This window comes from Mesoplodon densirostris, chromosome 6, assembly GCF_025265405.1.
Source record: "Mesoplodon densirostris isolate mMesDen1 chromosome 6, mMesDen1 primary haplotype, whole genome shotgun sequence".
Taxonomy (NCBI): Eukaryota; Metazoa; Chordata; class Mammalia; order Artiodactyla; family Ziphiidae; genus Mesoplodon; species Mesoplodon densirostris.
Window position 1 is genome coordinate 69,636,244 of NC_082666.1, and position 26,518 is coordinate 69,662,761.

General features: G+C 40.9%; 1 protein-coding gene across 4 annotated transcripts in view; it reads right to left on the reverse strand.

Moving 5' to 3' along the window:
• Positions 1–3,941: 3,941 nt before the first annotated feature.
• The window catches only part of KDM4C (lysine demethylase 4C), a 397,059-nt gene continuing 374,482 nt past the window's right edge, over positions 3,942–26,518 (reverse strand). For all 4 annotated transcript variants that reach the window (XM_060102149.1, XM_060102151.1, XM_060102148.1 and 1 more), the window contains exons 20-22: positions 20,166–20,285; positions 16,787–16,879; positions 3,942–4,854 (exon numbers count right to left, since the gene is read on the reverse strand). In XM_060102149.1, the coding sequence (XP_059958132.1) occupies positions 4,678–4,854; positions 16,787–16,879; positions 20,166–20,285 (390 nt within the window). In that variant the 3' untranslated portion in view covers positions 3,942–4,677. The remainder of the gene's footprint in view (positions 4,855–16,786; positions 16,880–20,165; positions 20,286–26,518) is intronic.

Consider the following 26,518-nt stretch of genomic DNA (forward strand, 5'->3'; position numbering starts at 1 on the left):
CTTCTATGGTGGACCGGGTTCCATCTTGCACACACCCCCAGTTGTGGCCAGGGCCACACTCTAGCCCCTTGGGGCTTCTCTGTGCATCCAACCCCAGTCGTCTCCCCACATCTGTCTTCTGAAGACCGAGTTTCAGCACCAAGCCCCCACACATACCAACAGATGCACCTCTCAGGCTGGGGAGTGCAGCAAGGTGGCCAGGACTATCTGTGCTCGTCTCTCTCCATTCTGCCTCCTGCAAGCTAGCTGCTGCACTCTCCTCTGAACCTCTGAAGCTCCCTTTCTGTCCCAGCTGATCTCCCCACTGGTGAAGGGGGCTCCTAGGGTGAGGGAACCTTTCCTCTTTCACAGCTCCCTCCTAGGATTCCTTTTTTATTTTTTTTTCCTTTTATCCTACCCAGTTATGTGGTGATCTTCCTTGCAGCTTTCGGTTGTATGAAATCTTCTGCCAGAGTTCAGGGGGTATTCTTTGAGAATTGTTCCCCATGTAGATGTATTTTTGATGTATCTGTGGGAAGAGGTGAGCTCCATGTCCTTCTATTCTGCCATCTTGATCTCTCCTCACCAATTTGAATATTAATAGGTTTCTCATCTGAAGCCATGTGAAATGCGCTCATGAAGGACACCAGTGGCCTCCTAATGGACCATTGCATGATCTGGGATTCTGCAGCATTTTCTCTGTGTTGACCTCTCCTCCTTTTTGGAATACTCTCTTCCCTTGAAGTCCATGACATCACAGCATCCTGGTTTCCCATTTCTTGGCCCCTTTCAGTGCTCATTCACAGACCCCTCTTTTTCTACTCAACTGTGTGTAGCTATTTCCCAGCGTTCTGATTTCTTCTCACTTCTTGTCCCCCTCTCACACAACATATTCTCTCCCAGAGTTACCTGACCATCATTCCACTTGATTTTATTTATTTATTTAAGGCAGGTTTATTGAGATGATACTTACACATAGTAAAATCCACCTGTTTTGTGTTCAGTTCTATGAATTTCGACACAGAGTCCTGTTAGCACCACCAGAGTCAAGATAAAGAATATTTCCATCACCCCAAAAAAGTTCCTTCATGCTGACCTTCTGTTGTCAGTTTCCTCCTTCACCTCCAGTCCTTGGCAACCACTGATCTCTTTTCTGTCCCTATAGTTTTGCCTTTGCCAGAAGGTGAATTTCATGTATTTTTAAACAAAATAAAGATGATACTTTCCATATTTGTACTTCTAACCTGTGCTGACCTGACAGTGCTAACTTGTCTTTTGAGCTTCAGAGTCATCTACCCAGTGTCTTTTGATTGGGTCTTTTGATTCTAAAAAGAAGTTTAGAATCCTCACTTTTCTTCATGCATCGAGAAGGTTGAGTGATTCAAAAGTTACTTAACCTCTCTGAACCTTCATTACCCTCCATGAAAGAGGAGAATATTTCCTTTGCTGATTTCTTGGGGGAGATTAAATAAGACAAATGCCACTAAGGAGTCTACCAGGCTCTGTGTACACAATAGATTCTCAGTACATCATTAATATCATTGATGAAGTTTCATTTCTTCAAGGGGAGCTGCACCTTCTGAGGATGGAGCATGGGGTTTCTGAGTCTCTAGTGCACTTGCTGGAGAGGACAGGCTCCTCAGAGGCCTGTCAGTGTTGTATGTCTCAACAACATGTTGTGCGAGAGTTCTGATGACTGCACATCTGAATTCTCAGCAGTTTGTGGTACAGTCAAGTATTGCAACCAACCAGTTACTGCATGTAATGAGAATGTCTCAGGATCTCTAGTTAGCTTCAAGTTTATGGGGCTGATTAATATCTAAAATGAGGATTGTTTCATTTCAGATCCTTTTTATTTAAAGGCAAAAATAAAATACAGTGTTATCTTGCAGCATATACTCCTCTAATATGATTACTTGTAAGACCTCCAGGTCATTTACAGTAACAGTCACGTTTCAGCCTTGCTTCACATTGGATGTGTAGAGGGAGAAGTGGCAGACCCATTCACTCCTACTTGTTTTTGTATTCTGAGTCTTCATGTTTTCATATACCATTACCCAGTAGCAATTTATAATATATTCTGTGAAGCCATGTGATATTTTAGTGGATGCTTCTTCTCAATTTCTCTTTAGATGAACTAAACAAAAGTACCTTAATAAAAGTAAACTGCTAAGAATCACATTGTTCTCATTTCAAACACATATAAAGGAACTAAAATGTTGTGAAATATGCCAGGCAGTTTCACTAATCCTCTAACCTCCAGAAAAAGGGCTTGTAATTAGAATTACATAATAATTGTCCAGCCAGAAATTCTTTTTTTAATACTAGAAAGACTTCACCTGATTTCACGCTACACATACACACTAAAAATGTAGTTAGTTTAATGCAAAGAAATTAAAATTACAATTGAGGTGTCACACGGTAAAGTGAAACAGCTTTACTGGTCTGTCTGGTTATAGAGCTAGTAATGACTTTATGCAGAATGCAGTGAAACAGAGGTATCTTTCTCAATAGCCAGAGTGCACTTGCGGCCAGCACTATTTTGCTTAGGCCATATACAGCTGTACTTGATTATAGGAACATTAGTTAAGTGAGACCATAAAAAACAGCTGTATTTGAAATCACATAGGACTCTGCACATTTTCTCCCTGTGGCAGCCCATCAGAAATCTTGCTGACAGGCAAACTTGTACAAAACAAATGATCCTATTTAGATTAATTCCTCTTAATGCCTTACACAGGCCTACTTTCCTGGCATATTGTGGAGACAGCAGGTCAGTTCCATTCAAAATGTGGAGATAGAAAAGGCAAGCCTGATTACTTGATAAAATATATGACTATACTGGCAGAAAATGTGGAGTGCTCAGTCCTTGTAAAAACATGGCTGATGGGCTCTTCCCCAGCTCAGAGTTCAGCCATGAGGCACTCTGGAAAATGAGCACTCAGCCAGCAAGCAGTCTGCAAAACCGAGTTTTAACTGTGGCTCTGTCACTACTGTTTCATCTTCACTGTCTACCCAGTAACATGATACATCCACACGTTTTGCCATAAAACTCTGAAATGCCCTCTACTGCCTAGCTCTGGGCTTTGGTTCACAGGATGTTAACCAACATCACAGACAGATCTAAAATTTGCTTACTTGGCTGGCCTCTCTGCCTCTGCCAGTGACCTGAGAACATACCTGGGCTAGCCCACTGAGTCCAGTGGGCTGATGGGGACACATGGAGCAGATGTGTGAGCTGGCCCAGGCCGAGGTCAGTACAGCTGCCTAGCCAAGCCCAGCCTAGATCAGCCAACCTGCAGACTTATGAGCAAAAGAAGTGCTTCTCATCACAGGACACAGATTTTGCAGTTGTTTGTTACACAGCATGACTGTGGCCATAGTTAACTGAAGCATTACTGTGTGACCTTGGGCAAGCCCTCTTCCTTCCTCTCCTCCATTGCTCATCTATAAAGTGATGGGAGGGATTGGAGGATCTGTACAGCCGCTTCTAATGAAGCTGAGGACCAAGAAACCTGGGATGAAAAGAGCTCCAGACTCCAGATGCTCAGATTTCTTCCAGGCCTAAAGATGGAGCTGAGGAAAACACTTCATCGGGCACTGTGGGCAAGTAGAGGAGCCTTGTCCCCAGTGGTATAGCCATATATGTCTCACAGTGTGTCCACAGTTATGTAAACAGTGAGAGAAGAAGTTCTGACAAACCTGGGCCCCAGAATGTCCATAAAGCCAGCTCCCCCAAAAAACTTGTTTTCTATAGGTTTAAACCTAGACAAATAAGCAAGTTAGAAAACAGAATTGGAGAAAATGGAAATCTTTATTTTTAAACACTAGTACCTTTCCAAGCTGTTTCAAAAAGGAAAAATCATATTACTTCAAAACTATGCATCAAAGCATATTTATTTTAAACTCTAATCTTATAAACACATAATGAAAGAAACATATTTTATAAATATCTACTCAGAATGTGTATTATGGAAAAAAAGTATTTAAAAATAACAGCCCCAGATCTCCCTCTTTAAATATATAAAATTCCCATACAATTCATAAGAATTCTTTCTCAAGAGCCAAAAACTTCACAAAGGCCAACAACTCAGTTCTCATCAGACATAATCAAAAGTAAAAAGGATATAAAAAAATGTAAAATTTCTGTACAAGGGAAATGCAGATAGCATATGCGTAAATCTCATTACCATACATGCCATTTGTGTTTTAAAAATGTTTTATAAAAACTGCCATTTAAAACAAATAAGTGAGAGTCCTTCCCTGACTGTGGAAAATATATAAATTATCACCCTCCCACCTGGGAATCAAGGCTCCCACCTGCTAGGGTTGAGGAGAGAAGTCTCCACGTGGTTCCTTAATAGGGACTAAGTAAGCCACACATGGGGATCCACCTCCTCTGGCAGTGGCTTTTTTCGATGGGTGATTCACTATTATTCCCTTCTACTTAGAAAAATTCTTTGGGATCATAGGAGACAACTGCTCAGAAGTAAATGCAAGACAGGGAGACAACTTCAGATTGTGGTATCCAATTATATTTTGTGGTTTTGGTTACCAAACTCTGGGGAAGCCTAATTTCCCAATGTCAGAGACACAGCCCGTCACCTACCCCAGCAACACACATGGCACAGCCCCAGGCTGTCCCTTCATCGTTCCTCTTCTGGAGCAAGTCATTCTGTTGCCTGCAGTGTAGGTAGACTATTGCCTCTTCTGACACTTCTTCTGGAAAGAGCTCTTCAAAAACGTGCGGTAGACGGGGTCATCCACATATTCGTTCTTAAACCTGGAGCTCAGCACTCTCTTTCTCTTTCTCTCCCCTTGGATTATGTCCGTTCCATAAAATGTGTCTTCAAATCGCATATCAGAAGCTGTGGACTAAGAACAGCCAGTGTTACACTGCAGAAGGGCAGGCACTTGACATCATAAGAACGGACAAAGATCTGACTCAGTCAGCAGTGGGGAGGGTGCTGAGGCCTAGGGAGAAGGCCCCATGCAGAAGCCTTGGAGCCTCCCCACCTGCTTCCATTTAGCTCAGTTCTCTTCAGGATCTCCAACCCCCAGGGACCTTCCCCAACACGAGCAGGACTAAAGACTTCTCATCCAAATCTCCCTCACTCTTTGTGCCCCCTCTGGCTCCTGCCCAACCAGGTATATGACAAATTTGTCCACAGTCATCTCTAATTCACCCCTATTCCTATTTACCTCTGGGCCTCTGTCCCCACCACTTCCCTGAAACTGTCCTTGCTCAAGTCCTAGTTCCTAGGACACTTCTCTCCCCTAAATTTTTGTGACTACTCTGTCACCTAACTCTTGCATGAAGCTCTCTGTCATTTTGTAAGCCCTCCTCCTCTGACTGCTCACCGTGGATGTCTCAGCGGCTCCCCTTTCTTAACTATTTGCTCAACTCTGATGCCCCTGAGGCTTTGCGTGTGGCCTTTTCCTTGCCACATATGCTCCCCGGGCCTGCCTGCCCACACTCACGACTTCAGTTTCAACATCAAGCGCAAAGATGCTCATATCTCTCGCCCCAGTTCAGACCTCCACCTGTGCTCAGGCCTGCAAACATGTCCAACAACCCAGCAGGCATCTCAAAGTGTTTATACTGGAGGTACTTTGAACCAACCCAACCTAAAGTAAACTCAAAGTCTTCCTTCTCCATCTCTGTCCTTCCTGTATTCAATGAACGGCAGCACCATCCCCATCAATTCTAGCTACACTGATAGGAAACCTGAAAGTTATCATAAACTTCCCCTTGTCCCTACCCTGTCCAGGACCCCTCCTACATGTACCTTGAAGCCCTCCATCCTTTCTTCTTTAACCCTACTGACCCCATGGCCCTCACACTTCCTCTCCTAAACCACTGTAACAAATGCTGCACCCCAGTCTATTTTTCACAGAACCACTAGAAGAAAGCTCTCTAAAATCTCTGATTATATGACACCCTTGCTGATAGTCTTTCAATAGCCCTACTGCCTTCAAGATGATGTCTACACTTCCTAGGCTGGACATACATAATCAGGCATAATCCTACCCCTTACTTGGATTAGACTGAATTATTTGCAATTCCCGGCCACACCTTACTGGTTCATGCCCCTCCATCATTAGATGCACTGTTTGCTTTGCATAGAAAATATTCTATCCTCTCTGCCACTGACAGATGTGAGGTTCCTTCTTTTGGGTTCCTGTAACACTCTACATGTCAATGCAGTAGAATGAGGGCAGTGGCAGAGATAAGGGGTAGTGTCTCCCCATAGGGGGTGCCTTGAACCCCTTCACGGTGAGGATACTAGGGACTATGAACTGAATTTTATACATGTTCCGAACAGCAAGTAATGTGCCCTGACACAGTCACTGCTCAGTAAGTGATAGCTAGCAAAGGAATGTGGGCTTTTTCTGTTATGCTCACGTAAAGCTCACTTTTTTAAAAATTTAACTTTTATTTTATATTGGAGTGTAGCTGATTTACAATGCTGTGTTAGTTTCATGCATACAGCTGATTCAGTTATACATGTATTCATTCTTTTTCAGATACTTTTCCTATAGAGGTTATTATAGAATATTGAGTAGAGTTCCCTGTGCTATACACAGTAGGTCCTTGTTATCTATTTTATGTATAGTAATGTGTATATGTTAATCCCAAACTCCTAATTTATCCCCCCCCATTTCCCCTTTGGTAACCATACTTTTGTTTTCAAAGTCTGTGAGTCTGTTTGTTTTGTAAGTAAGTTCACTTGCACAATTTTTTTTTAGATTCCACATATAAGGTATATCATATGATATTTGTCTTCTCTCTGACTTAGTTCCCTTAGTACGATAATCTCTAGGTCCATCCATGTTGCTGCAAATGGTATTATTTCATTCTTCTTATGGCTGAGTAACATTCCAGTGTGTGTGTGTGTGTGTGTGTGTGTGTGTGTGTGTGTGTGTACACCACATCTTCCTTATCCATTCCTCTGTCGAAGGACATTTAGGTTGCTTCCATGTCTTGGCTATTGTAAATAGTGCTGCAATGAACATTTGGGTGCATGTATCTTTTTGAATTATGGTTTTCTCCAGATATGTGCCCAGGAGTGGGACTGCTGGATCATATGGTAGTTCTGTTTTTAGTTTTCTAAAGATCCTCCATACTGTATTCCATAGTGGCTGTATCAATTTACATTCCCACTAACAGTGCAAGAGGGTTCCCTTTCTCCACACCCTCTCCAGCATTTGTTGTTTGTAGACTTTTTAATGATGGCCATTCTAACTGGTGTGAGGTGATACCTCATGGTATTTTGATTTGCAGTTCTCTAATAATTAGTGATGTTCAGCAGCTTTTCATGTGCCTCTTGGCCATCTGTATGTCTTCTTTGGAGAAATGTCTATTTAGGTCTTCCACCCATTTTTTGATTGGGTTTTTGTATTTTTTAATATTGAGCTGCATGAGCTGTTTATATATTTTGGAGATTAATCCTTTGTTGATTTGTTTGCAAATATTTTCTCCCATTCTGCGGGCTTTTTTTTCATTTTTTTATGATTTCATTTGCTGTGCAAAGCTTTTAAGTTTAATTAGGTCCCATTTGTTTACTTTGTTTTTATTGTCATTACTCTAGGAGGTGGATTAAAAAAAAAGATCTTGGTGTGATTTGTATCAAAGAGTGTTCTCTTTATGTTTTCCTCTAAGAGTTTTATAGTATCTGGCCTTACATTTAGATCTTTAATCCATTTTGAGTTTATTTTTGTGTATGGTGTTAGAGAATATTCTAATTTCATTCTTTTACACATAGCTGTCCAGTTTTCCAGCACCACTTACTGAAGAGACTGTCTTTCCTCCATTGTATATTCTTGCCACCTTTGTCACAGACTGGGTGACTATAGGTGTGTGGGTTTATCTGTGGACTTTCTATCCTGTTCCATTGATCTATAATGTTTCTGTTTTTGTGCCAGTACCATACTCTTTTGATGACTATAGCTTTGTAGTATAGCCTTAAGTCAGGGAGCCTGATTCCTCCAGCTCTGTTTTTCTTCCTCAGGATTGCTTTGGCTATTTGGGGTCTTTTGTGTTTCCATACAAATTGTAAAATTTTTCATTCTAATTTTGTGAAAAATCCCCTTGGTAGTTTCATAGGGATTGCACTGAATCTGTAGATTGCTTTGGGTAGTATAGTCATTTTGACAATATTGATTCTTCCAATCCAAGAACATAGTATCAATATATCTTTCCATCTGTTTGTGTCATCTTCAATTTCTTTCATCAACATCCTAATAGTTTTCAGAGTACAGGTCTTTTGTCTCCTTAGGTAGGTTTATTCCTAGGTATTTTATTCTTTTTTGATGGGATGGTAAATGGGATTGTTTCCTTAATTTCTCTTTCAGATCTTTTGTTGTTAGTGTGTAGGAAGGCAAGAGATTTCTGTGTATATTAATTTTGTATTCTGCAACGTTACCAAATTCATTGATGAGCTCTAGTAGTTTTTTCGCAGCATCTTTAGGATTCTCTATGTATAGTATCATGTCATTTGCAAACTGTGACAGTTTTACTTCTTTTCCAATTTGGATTCCATTTATTTCTTTTTCTTCTCTGATGGCCCTGCTAGGACTTCAAAAACTATGCTGAATAAAAGTGGTGAGAGTGGATATCCTTGTCTTGTTCCTGATCTTAGAGGACATGCTTTCAGCTTTTCACTGTCGAGAATGATGCTAGCTGTGGGTTTGTCATATATGGCCTTTATTATGTTGAGGTAGGTTTCCTCTATGCCCACTTTATGGAGACTTTTTTTTTTATCATAAATGGATGTTGAATTTTGCTGAAAGCTTTTTCTGTATCTATTGAGATGATCATATGGTTTTTATTCTTCAGTTTGTTGATGTGGTGTATCACACTGATTGATTTGTGAATATTGAAGAATCCTTGCATCACTGGAATACATCCCACTTGATCTTGGATTCAGTTGGGTAGTATTTTGTTCAGGATTTTTGCATCTGTGTTCATCAGTGATATTGGCCTGTAATTTTCTTTTTTCATGGTATCTTTGGTTTTGGTATCAGGGTGATGGTGACCTCACAGAATGAGATTGGGAGTTTTCCTTCCTCTGCAATTTTTTTGCAATAGTTTCAGAGGATAGGTGCTAACTCTTCTCTAAATGTTTGATAGAATTCGTCTGTGAAACCATCTGGTCCTGGACTTTTGTTTGTTAAAAGTCTTAAAATCACAGTTTCAATTTCAGTGATTGGTCTGTTCATATTTTCTGTTTTTTCCTGGTTCAGTCTTGGAAGGTTGTACCTTTCTAAAAATTTGTCCATTTCTTCTAGGTTGTCCATTTTATTGGCATATAGTTGTTTGTAGTAGTCTCTTATGATCCTTTGTATTTCTGTGGTGTCAGTTGTAACTTCTCTTTTTTCATTTCTGATTTTATTGATTTGAGCCCTCTCCCTTTTTTTCTTGATGAGTCTGGCTAAAGGTTTATCAATTTTGTTTATCATCTCAAAGAACCAGCTTTTAGTTTCATTGATTTTTGTTGTTGTTTTCTTCATCTCTATCTCATTTATTTCTGCTCTGATCTTTATGATCTTTCTACTAACTTTGGGTTTTGTTTGTTCTTCTTTAGGTGCTTTAGCTGTAAGGTTAGGTTGTGTGTTAGGTTTGAGATTTTTCTTGTTTCCTGAGGTAAGACTGTATTGCTATAAACTTCTCTCTTAGAACTGCTTTTGTGGTGTCCCATAGGTTTTAGATTGTCATCTCTTTGTTGTCATGTGTCTCTAGGTATTTTTTGATTTCCTCTTTGATTTCTTCAGTGATCCACTGGTTGTTTAGTAATAACATATTGTTTAGGCTCCACGTGTTTGTGTTTTTTGCAGTCTTTTTCATGTGACTGATTTCTAATCTCATAGTCTTGTGGTCAGAAAAGAGGCTTGATATGATTTCAATTTTCTTAAATTTACTGAGGCTTGCTTCGTGACCCAACATGTGATCTATCCTGGAGAATGTTCTATGTGCACTTGAGAAGAATGTGTATTCTGCTGCTTTCAGGTGGAATGTCCTATAAATATCAATTAAGTCCATATGGCGTAGTGTGTCATTTAAGGCCTGTGTTTCCTTATTGATTTTCTGTCTGGATAATCTGTCCATTGAGGTAAGTGGGGTGTTAAAGTCCCCCACTATTATTGTGTTACTGTCGATTTCCCCTTTTATGGCTGTTAGCATTTACCTTATATATTGACATGCTCCTATGTTGAGTGCATATATATTTACAATGTTATATCTTCTTTTTGGATTGATCCCTTGATCATTATGTAGTGTCCTTCTTTGTCTCTTGTAACAGTCTTTATTTTAAAGTTTATTTTGTCTGATATGAGTATTGCTACTCCAGGTTTCTTTTAATTTCCATTTGCATGGAATATCTTTTTCCATCCCCTCACTTTCAGTCTGTATGTGTCCCTAGATCTGAAGTGGGCTCTTATAGACAGCATATATGCAGGTCTTGTTTTTGTATCCATTCAGCCAGTCTGTGTCTTTTGGTTGGAGCATTTAATTCATTTACATTTAAGGTAATTATCAATATGTATGTTCTTACTGCCATTTTGTAAATTGTTTGGTTTTGCAAGTCTTTTTTCTTCCCTTCCTCTTTTGTTCCCTTCTCATGTGATTTGATTATCTTTAGTGTTGTATTTGGATTGCTTTTTTCTTTTTTTTGTGTGTATCTCTCATAGAGTTTTGGTTTGCAGATCACGTGAGGTTTTGATATAGCAGTCTATATATAGACAAGACTGTTTTAAGTTGCTGGTCTCTTAATTTCAAATGCATTTCCAGTATCCTGCATTTGTACTATCCTCTGCTCATGACTGCTGGTTTTGACATCTTATCTGTGTGCGTGTGGATGATTTCCCACCTTTATTGTATGTTTGCTTTTACCAGTGAGCTTTCCCATTCGTAATGTTCTTGTTTCTAGTTGTGGTCTTCTTTTCTGCCTAGAGAAGTTCCTTTAGCATTTATTGTAAAGCTGGTTGTGGTGCTGAATTCTCTTAGCTTTTGCTTATCTGTAAAGCTTTTGATTTCTCCATTGAATCTGAATGAGAGCTTTGCTGGGTAGAGTATTCTTTTTTTTTTTTTTTGCGGTAGGTGGGCCTCTCACTGCTGTGGCCTCTCCCATCGCGGAGCACAGGCTCCGGACACACAGGCTCAGTGGCCATGGCTCACGGGCCCAGCCGCTCCGCGGCATGTGGGATCCTCCCAGACCGGGGCACGAACCCGTATCCCCTGCATCGGCAGGCAGACTCTCAACCACTGCGCCACCAGGGAAGCCCCTGGGTAGAGTATTCTTGGTTATAGGTTTTTTCCTTTCATCACTTTAAATATATCATGCCACTCCCTTCTGGCCTGCAGAGTTTCTGCTGAGAAATAATCTGATAACCTTATGGGATTCCCTTGTATTTTATTTGTTGCTTTTCTCTTGCTGCTTTTAATATTTTCTCTGTCTTTAATTTTTGTCAGTTTGATTAATATATGTCTTGGTGTGTTCCTCCTTGGGTTTATCCTGTATGGGAGTATGCATTTCCTTGGACTTGGGTGACTGTTTCTTTTCTCATATTAGGGAAGTTTTCAGCTATTATCTCTTCAAATATTTTGTCAGGTCCTTTCCCTCTTCTCCTTCTGTGACCCCCTATAATGGGAATGTTGGTGCATTTAATGTTGTCCCAGAGGTTTCTGAGACTGTCCTCCTTTCTTTTCATTCTTTTTTTCTTTATTCTGTTCTGCCGCAGCGATTTCCACTACTTTTTTTTTTTTGATCATAAGGCAATTTAATTAGAAAAAACTCCAACCTCTCCCTCAATTTAGAAAATAAAAAGAACATTTCTAAGCAATTAATCAAGCATGGGAGAAATTATGTGAATAATCTGGTAGCATACATTATATAATAACAATAACTGGATCAGCATTCACTGGGAGAAAGTATTAGAGATAGTGGCAGTAGCAGGTTTGAATGTCCTGTTACCCATCACATTCTGGGTCATCACAGAGGGATCTTGCAGGGCAAGACTGCAGACCTAAGGTAGAGACATTGGCCCTTAGGTTGTGAGGTGTTTTGCTTATTGGTTTTTTGGGTTTTTTTTTACAACTTTATTGGAGTATAATTGCTTCACAATGGTGTATTAGTTTCTGCTTTATAACAAAGTGAATCAGTTATACATATACATCTGTTCCCATATTCCTTCCCTCTTGCATCTCCCTCCCTCCCACCCTCCCTATCCCACCCCTCCAGGCAGTCACAAAGCACTGAGCTGATCTCCCTGTGCTATGCTGCTGCTTCCCACTAGCTATCTACCTTACATTTGGTAGTGTATATATGTCCATGCCTCCCTCTCGCTTTGTCACAGCTTACCCTTCCCCCTCCCCATATCCTCAAGTCCATTCTCAAGTAGGTCTGTGTCTTTATTCCTGTTTTACCCCTAGGTTCTTCATGACATTTGTTTTTTTCTTAAATTCCATATATATGTGTTAGCATATGGTATTTGTCTTTCTCTTTCTGACTTACTTCACTCTGTATGACAGACTCTAGGTCTATCCACCTCATTACAAATAGCTCAATTTCGTTTCTTTTTATGGCTGAGTAATATTCCATTGTATATATGTGCCACATCTTCTTTACCCATTCATCCGATGATGGACACTTAGGTTGTTTCCATCTCCGGGCTATTGTAAATAGAGCTGCAATGAACATCCACTACTCTTTTTTCCAGCTCACTTATTAGTTCTTCTGCCTCATTTATTCTGCTATTGTTTCCTTCTAGTGTATTTTTCACTTCAGTTATTGTATTGTTCATCTCTGTTCTTTAAATCTTCTAGGCCTTTGTTAAATATTTCTTCTACCTTCTCAGTCTGTGCCTTCATTCTTTTTCCAACATCTTGGATCATCTTTACTATCATTACTCTGTATTCTTTTTCATGTAGATTTGGCTATCTCCACTTTACTTAGTTGCTCGTCTGGGTTTTTATTTTGTTCCTTCTTCTGGAACACATTTCTCAACTGTCTCATTTAGTCTAACTTTCTGTGTTTGTGGTCTCCTTTCTGCAGGTTGCATGATCGTAGTTCCTCTTCCTTCTTCTGTCTGTCTCCTGGTGGGTGAGCTTGGTCCAGGGGCTTGTGCAGGATTCCTGGTGGGAGGGACTGGTGGGTGGAGCTGCGTCTTGTCCCTCTGGTGGACAGGGCCATGTCAAGGGGTGTGTTTACAGGTGGCTGTGAGGTCAGTACAAGTTTAGGCAGCCTGTTTGCTGGGTGGGGCTGTGTTCCCCCGTTGTTGGTTGTTTGGCCCGAGGCATCCCAGCACTGGAGCCTGCAGACTATTGGGTGGGGCCAGGTCTCAGTGCCAAAAATGTGACCTCCAAGAGAACCCACACTGATCAGTATTCCCTGGGGCCTCCACCACCAGAGTCCTTGCCCCCACAGTGAGCCACAGCCAACATCCTCCTCTCCAGGGCACCCTCCAAGACCCTCAGGTAGGTCTAGCCCAGGCTCCTGTGGAGTCACTGCTTCGTGCTGGGTTCCAGTGCACGTTGTGTGTGCCTTCTAAGAGTGAAATCTCTGTTTCCCCCTGTCTTGCCGAACTTCTGCACTCAAGCCCCCCCTGGCCTTCAAAGCTCAATGCTCTGGGGGCTCCTCCTCCCAATGCCACACTTTCAGGCTGGGGAGCATGACATGAGGCTCAGAACTCTCATTCCATCTCATTGTGACTTCCCCTTTGTCTTTGAATGTGAAATATCTTTTTTGGTAGGTTCCAGTCTTTTTTGTCGATGGTTGTTCACCAGCTAATTGTGATTTTGGTGTTTTCGTGAGAGGAAGTGGGCTGCAGTCCTTCTACTCTGCCGTGTTGTCGGAATCAAGGGGCTGCTTTTAGTTTGGATACTTCCTGCTCTTTCCTCAGTGTGTGCTGGCTTTTATCCCCTTGATATGGGGTGGGCAGGTGTGGTGACCCGTGCTCACTCCTGGTACCCTGGGGCAGTGATCAGCACCCACTTGTGGGTCTCCCAGCAGTGGCCTGAGCGCCTGCAAGATGGCAGGGCCAGCGATTGGCACCTGCTCATGGGTCTCTTAGTGGCGACAGCAGCCCATGCCCACCTCTGGAGCTCACGATGACAGCGGTGGCTCGTGCCTGCCCCCAGAACTCATGTAGTGGTGTCCTTTTGCCTGAGAGTGCACGCAGGGAAAGAAACTCCTATGGCAACTCCTGCCCCTCTCCTCTGCATCCCCCAACAATGGTGCCTTGCCTCTCTGGCAGACCCAGGCTTCTTCTGAGTGCATCCTCAATTGCCACACTCCAGCCTCTTCAGGCTGTCTCTGTGCAGCCAGCGCTGGTCCTCTCCCTGAGTCTGACCTCCAAAGCCCAAGCTTTAGCACCCAGCCCCTGCCTGCTCTGGCAGATGAGTATCTCAGGCTGGGGAGTTCAGGGCAGCACTACCAACCACCTGTGTAGGTCACTCTCTGTTTTGCCTTCCTCAAACTGGTTGCTCCATGGCTCCAAAGCTCCCCCTCCATCCAGGCTGATCTCCCCACCAGTGAGGGGACTTCCCAGGGTGAGGGAACCTTTACTCCTTCATAGCTCCCTCCCTGGGGCACAGGTCCCATCTCAATTCCTCTTTTTTTTTCCTTTTGTCCTACCTGGTTTACATGGAGGTTTTTCTGCCTTTTTAGAAATCTGAGGTTTCTGCCAGCGTTCAGTAGATGTTCTGTGTGAATTGTTCCACTTGTAGATGTGTTTTTGATATATTTGTGGGAGGAGGTGAGCTCTAAGTCCTATTCCTCCACCATTTTGATTCCTGCCGCCAGGTAAAGCTTACTTTAAAGTACTATTCTTCCTTCCTAATTTCCTATTTTGCCCCTCGAACGTGTTCCCAACTGGTTTTTACTGAGATGACACCAACTGTGTCACGGAGGCCCCCTCCCATGGTAGTGACACAGGCAGGGCCCAGCTTTTAAGGCTTGAAAGCACATGGTCAATCATGAAGAAGAGAGAAACAATGGAACAATTACAAAGAAGCTTGAACACTAAAAATGGACCCAAGTGCAAAGCTGGGCATGTTCCCTGCTAGTTTGTGAGATGGTCATCCAGGGTGATAAGCTCCCTCCATGGATTCCCCCAGATGCTCCTAGCTTCACTCAGGAAGAAAAGTCAGAGATTGTGGATAGGCTGGGCACCCTCTGCCATTAGGATAAAAGTTTTGGTTCATTCATTCTTGGCAAAGCACTTCCTCTGAGTAATCTTTCCCTTTTATAAGTGCTAAAGTTAAAGGAGAAAATAAAACATCTATGAAAGTGTTGCCACTGTGTGAGGACAGCAAAAGTAAGCCTCTCAAATACAATAATAAAACCAGTTTACCAGCAGCACCAGTTAATTATACACCATTGCTATGGTTATTCTGTGAGACCATAAAAGGTAATGGGGCTGTTTCTGAAGTTACTGGGAAGGAACCCAGCACAGTCACTGAGGCGGACTGCTGACACTTTAGAAAAATTTCTCCCCAAGTCAGCGTATGTCTGGGTGAGCAGAAGTCATTAAAACATGAAGGCCTCCCAGTGGGGGCTGCAACCCACCACGCCTTAAAAAAAACCCAAAAGATTTCTCTAATTATAAAGTATCTTCCATCAATAGGTTTTCCAATTAGATTTGTTTCGCCAACTGGAAAATAAATAGCAGTCACGGACAGACTAGCCAAGGGCCAGAGGGTTATATACAAGCTCCAGACGTGCAGGCTCAGTAGTTGTGGGTCATGGGCTGAGTTTCTCCACGGCATGTGGGATCTTCCCAGACCAGGACTCAAACCCATGTCCCCTGCATTGGCAGGCAGATTCTCAACCACTGCACCACCAGGGAAGCCCTATATATTTTTTTAATTTAAAAATTTTCTATGAGAATTTTTAAAAAGCAGTTCAATTTGGTGTGACTGTTCTGAAAAATGGACCTTAGAAAATTTGTGCTCGAGTAAAGCTACATGGTAAAGCATACTGGTAGTGGAGCCAGATCTACTATGGAATAGATTGTGATCAGAGCAGAAAGCAAAAAGCTTTCTTTGAATGTGATTAAGAAATGGTATTTGAAATCTGTAAGACCCAGCTTTGTTTATTCCTTTTGTTATAAAAGTGAGAGTTTAGTTTAATTATAAATTGACACAAACATTAATGAGTTTCTGAGAGAGAAGTCAATACAGTTGACCTTGAGCAATATGAGTTTGAACTATACTTAATACACGGATTTTTTTCAATCATAAACATTATGGTACTACACTATCTGAGTGATTAAATCCATAGATGTGAAACTGTGAGCAGGAAGGGTCTGACTATATAAGTTGTATATGACTGTGTGGAGGGTCAGCACTCCAACCCCCCACACTGTTAAAGGGTGAACTGTATATGATAAGGCTGTAGGAAACTAGATGTTCACTATGCTGAGTCCCCTTTAATCTCCTACTGAAAGCTTTCTTTTAACGTTGCTTCCACTAACAAAATTGTAAATGTCTTGATGGTATCTTTATATGTTCCCAGTTAGCTTGCACAGGACACATATTCAATAACTTTCTGTATGCCAATAGATGTTAACACAAAGAAGCATCATCTGACCTCATTAGAAAGAAAGATGAGGAACTTGCACCAGTTCCCCTGTTTCTGGCCAAATTTGAGCTTTGGATTAAACAGATTTCAATAAGGGAAAAGTTGCATTGGCTTTCTTCAAAATCAATCCAAAAGCCTAAGTATGTTTCCTGCTGGGCTTGGGAAACAGGGAGAGAGGAGGAGAGATTCACATGGCAGATCCCTCAGAGGAATTATTCAGCACTTACAAAACGAGCTTTCACTCTCTTGGGTAACTCTTCATCTAAAGTGTAGATGTCCTCTCTCTTCATTGCTATCTGGGATCCATCTTCAAATTCAACCTAATGAAAAATAAGACATCAAGCATGATCTATTTAAAAAAGAAGCAAGCGTTCACCATTTTCTTCAGGGTTCCAGTTAGCTACATAAAAAAGAAAAAAGGATTCAAGCAGAACAAGAGAACTAGCCAACAGCCAAGGAAGGAAGAAAAGCTCTTTCCCTTATCAAACTAAGAACAAAGTATGTTTTCAAACAGGCCAAAATTCTTGAAAATGAGTGTTTTGCAATATGTGGTATGAAAACTTTATCACCCCAAAGCAAAAACAAAGAAAAGTAACTGCTGCTCAAATGATTTCTCAGAACATGAGATTGTGGCCAATTTAGCATTAAGATGGGTGGGGCCTGTAAGTACTGATTGTTTCTTTAAGAGGCTCTGACAACATAAGAGGGAGGACTGTTTCTCTTTGAGAAAGAAGTAATGATATATTTACTCTTGTATAATAATCCTCCCAGATAAAATAATTTCTCAAGTTCTTACGGAGCTTTAACTTTCAAAACTCACTTATGTTAAATTCAAACAAATGGCCAGGAAGATCTCAGGTTCTCCTTAACCTCACATGTCAGCCACCTCAATTTGTGAAAATACATTATCATCTAAATGAAAATGTTTAAAACTTTGTTTTCAAGCTAATCAAATGGCAGCAAGTAATTTTTTTCATTATCTAGTTTTTTCAATATTTTAGGATATTTTGTTAGAGAAAAAGTGACACTGAATAACAAACATAGAGCATCTGGGGGAAATTCATCAAAGGCCCTACTCAAAGTGATCTTGGTTTAGGCTCAATTCCACATGAACTCTTCCAGAAGAAAACAACAAAAGGGATGCAATCATCAGGGTAGAATATCTAATATGTTCTGACTCTGACCACTTATGGTATTTTTGAAATCCCTAACTTGTCTGTCTGAATTCTTTGCTTTTAAGAAATAAGTATATGCTTGCAATTCTAGTTAAAAGATAAGTTAAACCATGTAGCTGTGCTATTTATGTTAATTTAAAAAATCTGCTGAAGTTTAAAAAATACTAAAGATAAAATATATAATTAAACTTCATATTTATTATCCATGTACTGCTCACATTTGACTAAGCTCAAACAAGGGGCAGCATTAGGTCTGGGTCACAGGAGACCTCTCCCTGCTACTTCCCAGAATGCTGAGATTGGGAAGGCTTTTCTTCCTGGCCTTGTTTCAGCAAAATGGTTTCTGTAATATTTAATTAGGCCAAGGTGTCATGCAATTTATACAGTTTGATAGCATAGCTAGAACTACCTGTGCCTACCTTCTGTTTTAGATCATTTGAAAATTCTAAAAGAGAAAGAGGCAATTTTAAAACTAAGAGGGAGTATGGTATGGTGACCAACCATCCCAGTTTGTCCAGGACTGAAGGGGTCTCCCAGGATGCAAGACTTTCAGTGCTAAAATCAAGGACAGTCCCTCGAAAGCTGGGATAGTTGTTCACCAGAGTTGGGACAGAGCCAAGAGTAAATTCTGGCCCTTCCCTTTACCAGCTGTGTGCTCTTGAACAAATTATCAAATTCACGGAGCCTTTTCCCCCTCCTTTGTAAAGTAGGAGTCAAAAAACTCTATCTTGCAGGGCTACTGTGAGGGCCCCCAAAATGCATATACTTAGGATACTTAGCACTGTGCAGTAGGTATTTAGTCCCATTTTTATAAATATTTTTGCTTATTCAATGGTGAGGCTGAATAAATAGACACAAAACACAAAATGATCTCAAAAGGCCAGTTGGCTTAATGAGGAATTTTAAACTACTTCCTTGAGAGAATTTTAATATTAGTCTTAACTTTTTCATTGAGTCTGTAAATAGGCTCACAGTTCTATGTTGATAGGCCATCATAAATTCAACTGAAGTTAGCACACTGATTACTAATTAGCCTGACTTCCAACATGTCTTCATTATGATACTTTTCATGTAGCTAATAGCTTTGCTACATGTAAGATGCTTCACTTTTGCATTTATTGTTTAATTAAATGTAATTATTTTCTTTTGAATGATGTAGTAAACGCTTCTTTTCTAGGAGTCTCCAGTATTACCAGCCTGTCTTGTGATTTTTGCCTAATTTTGGACATTCTGATACAAAAATGCTGCAGCACTTACCCTGTTGTAAATGACCTGAATCTGCAACTTAACACTTTGTCACCAATACAAAGGGGAAATGGCCTTCTCTCTCTCTCTCTCTCTCTCTCTCTCTCTCTCACACACACACACACACACACACAGGATATGTACATCCTCCCCTACCCACCCTGGTGGCTTTTTCTACACCTTAAAAAATGTTCTCCCCTAAGTTTTCCAAACTTCTTTGAACACTTTTAATTACATTGTGCTCCAGTTTTTAGTGCAGTGTCTTTTAATGTACTCTTCCATTTAAGCCCTAGCCCTTTATCAGTCTTTGAACAATTTCTCTGAGGAAACTGGAGGTCTTATCATTCTCAAGCTGTTTTTAACTTCACAGGCCTGAACCTTCTTGCTTTTTCTCCTTTTACTTCAATCTTCCTGTTTTTACACTACTGCTTAGCTTTAGAATGTTGATTTCTGCCATCGTGTTACTAAAAGTACTATAATTTATTGGTTCTAATAAATTTGTTCCTTTTTAAAGTCTTTCTGAAGGAATATAAATGCACATACGCCATCCATGTTGTTTTCCTTATTAGAGCTTAACTCATCCTCATTTCTAATAGGGATACAATTCATTTTTAAATTGTATATATATTCTTTAATAATATGTAGAGTTGTTCAGTGAACAGAATGCCAAAATGATAACTGCACTTTTCATTAAATAAGCACTCCTTTATGCTCGGGTGCACAAATGGCCACATCTGTGCTGATGTACCATTGGTTTAGGTTTGCTGAAACACCTGATGGGGATGATGTCTCTCAGGGAAAAGTCACCCATTCAGGGGCTGCTGGATGATGAACAGCCATCACTGATTTGGCTTACAGTTAGATAATCCAGATAATTAGTCTCTCCCCGTATAACAGAAACACAAGAAAGCAGCCCACCATCCAGTTGGTTATCTTTTTGACCTAACTAACTATATTCCTTACAATTAACCCATTCATCAAATGTTACTAGAGTTTCCCAGTATCAAACTTGGTAATAAAAGTCTAATATCTAAGTCATCAAACATCGAATTTTTGCCTTTTTTTATAAAACAAGAGGTGTTCCAAATTCATGTGGCTTCTTGGTCAGCAGTACACTAGCTATACTGTCTGCCCTCTGGCTTCTCCTGTCCATCTCAGCAAGCATCACACCCAGGGCGGCACTCACCTGGTACATGTGGGCAACAGTTGATCCGAAATATTTTGCCCCGTAGAGTTTGCCATCAGGCCACTTGACTTGAACGACCTCTCCCTCGGCAGGAGGGCCTAGCCTCACACAGTCTCGGCTCTGCAGAATAAATAGAGTTAGGCTTTTCAAGGCAAATGTCTAAGTGACTGCATTTAGAACATAGCAAATGATGAACTCCTGGCAATTAAAAGGAGTTATTGCCTCTGTGTTTTATGGATTATGATCTTGCATGGGTGTTCAGGGGAAGAGCTATAAGCCAAAGGAGTACTTAAAAATTCAGCCTACATCATAAAGTTACAAAGGAACCACCATAATCCAAGAAGGAAAAAACAGCATTTACATTTGCTATTTGACAAAGAATTGTTCAGAGAGTAAGTAAAATGTGCATAGAAACTGATTTAGCTGAGAAATAGACTGGCTAATGATTTATAACACCTGACATTTATACAGCATTTTGCACTTAACAGAAGGCTTTAACATACATCTCGTCTGATCCTCACAATGGTTCCATGAGGTAGGCAGAGACTATTAATTACCCCCATTTTACTGACAAGGAAACTGAGCCTCTGAGGAGGCTCCTTTCAGTTGTCAGGATCTCTGGAGAAGTGAAGCAGTGTAAGAGACAAAGAACTGAGGACACCCAGGTGGACCTGGGGGCAGGAGAGAAGCAGACTGTCATCAGAGCTGGCAGGCCCGGACGAAGCAGCAAGGCAAAAATGCAGGAGTCTCCAGAGTGCAGTAGGGGAGGCTGTAAGGCCCGGGTCCTGCTCAGCAGGCCTCTTCTGAAGACCCCTGGACCTTCCCCTACAGGTCTGGTTCTGCCTGCACCTCCCATCCACTGAGTAGTCCACCTCATTCCACAGGTGACCCTGGCGGTGCCACAAGCAGTCTTCTCACCTCACTTCTTCTACTCAGCACTGCCTCCTCCTCGGGCAGCAACTAAGAACAAATTTCCCACTAGCTCATCCTGGGAAGGTGCTTTTTAGAGGGGGAGGGGTACAGATATATTTTGCAAACTTAAGTGTGTATGTATTGAGAATGACACAATAAAATCTGAATACAAAGGAATTAAATACTTGACTACTTTGATAAATTTTTTGCACATTTAGCAATTCATGTTTTGCTAATCCTGGTATTTTACTGATGAGGCCAATCTGACTGATTGAAATGCACACTTGACCAGTTAAGCTTTAAATACAGACTGGGCAAGGTTCTGTGGTTTAAATGAGAGGCACACAGAGGAAATATTTAGTTGTTTATGATTAGAACTCCACCATGTATTACTTTTCATTATTAACAGAAATTATGCATCATAAAGGAGTGGGCCTTTTACTGTTGGGTTCAGAGTATACCTGAGAGGCTCATCTTTCTCACTGCAGACTATGCCTCCATTTAAAGCTATGGGCAAAGAAAAAAAAATGTGTGCTCAGAGGCTCTGCAGAGTTGACAGTCTGCATCTAACTTAGTCAAATGAAAATAAGTTTCTTCTTGGCCTTCATAATATTTGATCTCAGGCTATACAGAACTGAAAGGGTAGGATGAAGAACTGTATTCTATATATGCCCCTGGAGTTATCATCTCACTTTTCATTTCCCTTCCCTTCCAAAGATGTACATGGTACTAAGAAGATTGGAAGGTGTAGCTTCTAAATAGATGCTATCTCCTGGGACAGGAAGCTTCATCAGCTCAGGGATAACTCTGAGCTAAAACCCAGATGGTTTGGTGATGGGGTCAAGGAAAGAAAAGCATAAGTTTCTTCCTTCTCCTAAAGTTTTATTCCATGTGGAGGAAGCTCCATTAAGGTAATACTCCTGGCTTTTCTTTTTTTTCCCACTCCCTCATTCATTCACTTTTTTTTTTTTTAATTTTCATTGGAGGATACTTGATTTACAATGTTGTGTTAGTTTCAGGTGTACAACAAAGTGAATCAGTTACACGTATACATATACCCACTCTTTTTTAGATTCTTTTCCCATATAGGCCATTACCGAGTATTGAGTAAACTTCCCTGTGCTATAGAGTAGGTTCTTATTAGTTATCTACTACTATATTTTATATATAGTAGTGTGTATATTGTCAATCCCAGTCTTCCAATTTATCCCTCCCCTGCCAAAGCAATCTACAGATTCAACACAATCCCTATCAAATTTCCAATGGCATTTTTCACAGAATTACGACAAAAATTTTTACAATTTGTATGGAAACACAAAAGACCACGAATAGCAAAAGCAATCTTGAGAAAGAAAAATGGAGCTGGAGAAATCAGGCTCCCTGACTTCAGACTATACTACAAGGCTACAGCAATCAAGACAGTATGGTACTGGCACAAAAACAGAAATATAAAACAAGGGAACAGGATAGAAAGTTCAGAGATAACGCCACACACCTATGGTCACCTATTCGATGACAAAAGAGGCAAGAATGTACAATGGAGAAAAGACAGTCTCCGATAAGTGGGGCTGGGCAAACTGAACAGCTACATGTAAACAAATGAAATTAGAACACTCCCTGACACCATACACAAAAACAAACTCAAAATGTATTAAAGATCTAAATGTAAGGCTGGATACTATAAAACTCTTAGAATCAGCTCGGTGCTTTGTGACCGCCTGGAGGGGTGGGATGGGGAGGGTGGGAGGGAGGGAGACGCAAGAGGGAAGGGATATGGGAACAGATGTATATGTATAACTGATTCACTTTGTTATAAAGCAGAAGCTAATTTAAAAAAAAAAGAAAACAGACTGGTGGTTGCCAAGGGGTAGGGGGTTGGGGGAGGGATGGAGTGGGAGTTAAAAAAAAAAAACTCTTAGAGGAAAACATAGGCAGAACACTCTTTGACATAAATCGCAGCAAGATCTTTTTGAATCCACCTCCTAGAGTAATGAAAATAAAAACAAAAATAAACAAATGGGACCTAATGAAATTTTAAAGCTTTTGCACAGCAAAGGAAACCATAAACAAAACAAAAAGACAACCCTCAGAATGGGAGAAAATATTTGCAAATGAAGCAACCAACAAAAGATTAATATCCAAAATATACAAACAGTTCTTGGAGCTCAATATCAAAAAAACAACCCAATCAAAAAATGGACAGAAGACCTAAATAGACATTTCTCCAGAGAAGACATACAGATGGGCCAACAAACACATGAAAAGATGCTCAACATCACTAATTGTTAGAGAAAGGCAAATCAAAACCACAATGAGGTATCACCTTACACCAGTCAAAATGGCTATCATTAAAAAATCTATAAACAAATGCTGGAGAGGGTGTGGATAAAAGGGAACCCTCTTGCACTGTTGGTGGAAATGTAAATTGATACAGCCACTATGGAAAACAGTATGGAGGTTCCTTAAAAAACTAAAAATAGAGATCCCACGAAGAAGACTGGGGTTGGCTGCATGAACACAGCCTGAAGGGGGCTAGTGCGCCACAGCTGGCCAGGAGGGAGTCCAGGAAAAAGTCTGGACCTGCCTAAGAGGCAAGAGACCATTGTTTCAGGGTGCGTGAGGAGAGGGGATTCAGAGCACCGCCTAAACAAGCTCCAGAAATGGGCGCGAGCCATGGCTTTCAGCGCAGACGCCAGAGACAGGCATAAAACGTTAAGGCTGCTGCTGCAGCAGCCACCAAGAAGCCTGTGTGCAAGCAAAGGTCACTATCCACACCTCCCCTCCCGGGAGCCTGTGCAGCCCACCACTGCCAGGGTCCCATAATCCAGGGACAACCTCCCCGGGAAAACACACGGTGCACCTCAGGCTGTTGCAACATCACGCCGGCCTCTGCCGCTCGCAGGCTCGCCCCACATTCTGTACCCCTCCCTCCCCCACCGGCCTGAGTGAGCCAGAGCCCCCTAATCAGCTGCTCCTTTAACCCCATCCTGTCTGGGTGAAAAAGATGCCCTCAGGCGACCTACAGGCAGAGGCGGGGTCAAATCCAAAACTGAACCCCAGGAGCTGTGCGAACAAAGAAGAGAAAGGGAAATTTCTCCCAGCAGTCTCAGGAGCAGCAGATTAAATCTCCACAATCAACTTGATGTACCCGGCATCTGTGGAATACTTGAATAGACAATGAATCATCCCAAGATTAAAACGATGGACTTTGTGTGATTTTGTCTGTATAGCTTTGTCCTAGGGTTCTGTCTGTCCATTTCTTTCATTTTTGTTTGGGGTTTTTTTGTATACTTTTTTAGCGCTTGTTATCATTAGTGGATTTGTTTTTTGGTTTGGTTGCTCTCTTCTTTCTTTCTTATTTTCAATTTTAAAAAAATTTTTAATAATTAAAAAATTTTTTCATTTTAATAATTTTATTTTTCTTTCTTTTTTTCTCCCTTTTCTTCTGACCCGTGTGACTGACAGAGTATTGGTGCTCCGGCCGGGTGTCAAGCCTGAGCCTCTGAGGTGGGAGAGCTGAGTTCAGGACACTGGTCCACCAGAGACCTCCTGGCTCCACATAATATCAAACGGCGAAAGCTTTCCCAGAGATCTCCATCTCAACGCTAAGACCCAGCTCCACTCAGCGACCAGCAAGCTACAGGGCTGGACACCCTACACCAAACAACTAGCAAGACAGGAACACAATCCCACCCATTAGCAGAGAGGCTGCCTTAAATCATAATAAGGTCACAGACACCCAAAACATACCACCAGACATGGTCCTGCCCACCAGAAAGACAAGATCCAGCCTCATCCACCAGAACACAGGCACCAGGAAGCCTACACAACCCACTGAATCAACGTTAGCCACTGGAGGCAGACACCAAAAACAACGGGAAGTATGAACCTGCAGCCTGCAAAAAGGAGACCCCAAACACAGTAAGTTAAGCAAAATGAGGAGACAGAGTAACACATAGCAGATGAAGGAGCAAGGTAAAAACCCAACAGACAAAACAAATGAAGAGGAAATAGGCAGTCTACCTGAAAAAGAATTCAGAATAATGATAGTAAAGATGATCCAAAATCTTGGAAATAGAATGGACAAAATACAAGAAACGTTTAACAAGGACCTAGAAGAACTAAAGAGCAAACGAACAATGATGAACAACACAATTAGTGAAATTAAAAATTCTCTAGAAGGTATCAATAGCAGAATAACTGAGGCAGAAGAACGGATAAGTGACCTGGAAGATAAAATAGTGGAAATAACTACTGCAGAGCAGAATAAAGAAAAAAGAATGAAAAGAATTGAGGACAGCCTCAGAGACTTCTGGGAGAACATTAAACACACCAACATTAGAATTATAGGAGGTCCCAGAAAAAGAAGAGAAAAAGAAAAGGACTGAGAAAATATTTGAAGAGATTATAGTTGAAAACTTCCCTAATATGGGAAAGGAAATAGTCAATCAAGTCCAGAGAGTGCAGAGTCCCCTACAGGATAAATCCAAGGAGAAACACACCAAGACACATTAATCAACCTATCAAAAATAAATACAAAGAAAAAATATTAAAAGCAGCAAGGGAAAACAACAAATAACATACAAGGGAATCCCCACAAGGTTAACAGCTGATCTTTCAGCAGACACTCTGCAAGCCAGAAGGGAGCGGCAGGACATATTTAAAGTGATGAAAGGAAAAAACCTACAACAAAGATTACTGTACCCAGCAAGGATCTCATTCAGATTCGACGGAGAAATTAAAACCTTCACAGACAAGCAAAAGCTAAGACAATTCAGCACCACCAAACTAGCTTTACAACAAATGCTAAAGGAACTTCTCTAGGCAGGAAACACAAGAGAAGGAAAAGACCTACAATAACAAACCCAAAACAATTAAGAAAATGGTAATAGGAACATACATATCAAAAATTACCTTAAATGTAGATGGACTAAATGCTCCAACCAAAAGACATAGACTGGCTGAATGGATACAAAGACAAGACCTGTATATATGCTGTCTATAAGAGCCCACTTCAGATCTAGGGACACATACAGACAAAGTGAGGGCAAAAAGATATTCCATGCAAATGGAAATTAAAAGAAAACTGGAGTAGCAATACTCATATCAGATAAAATAGACTTTAAAATAAAGAGTGTTACAAGAGATAAGGAGGGACACTATGTAATGATCAAAGGATCAATCCAAGAAGAAGATATAACAATTGTAAATATTTATGCACCCACATAGGAGCACCTCAACATATAAGGCAAATGCTAAAAGCCATCAAAGGGGAAATCGACAGTAACACAATAATAGCAGGGGACTTTAACACCCCACTTTCACCAATGGACAGATCATCCAAAATGAAACTAAATAAGGAAACTCAAGCTTTAAATGATACATTAAACAAGATGGACTTAACTGATATTTACAGGACATTCCATCCAAAAACAACGGAA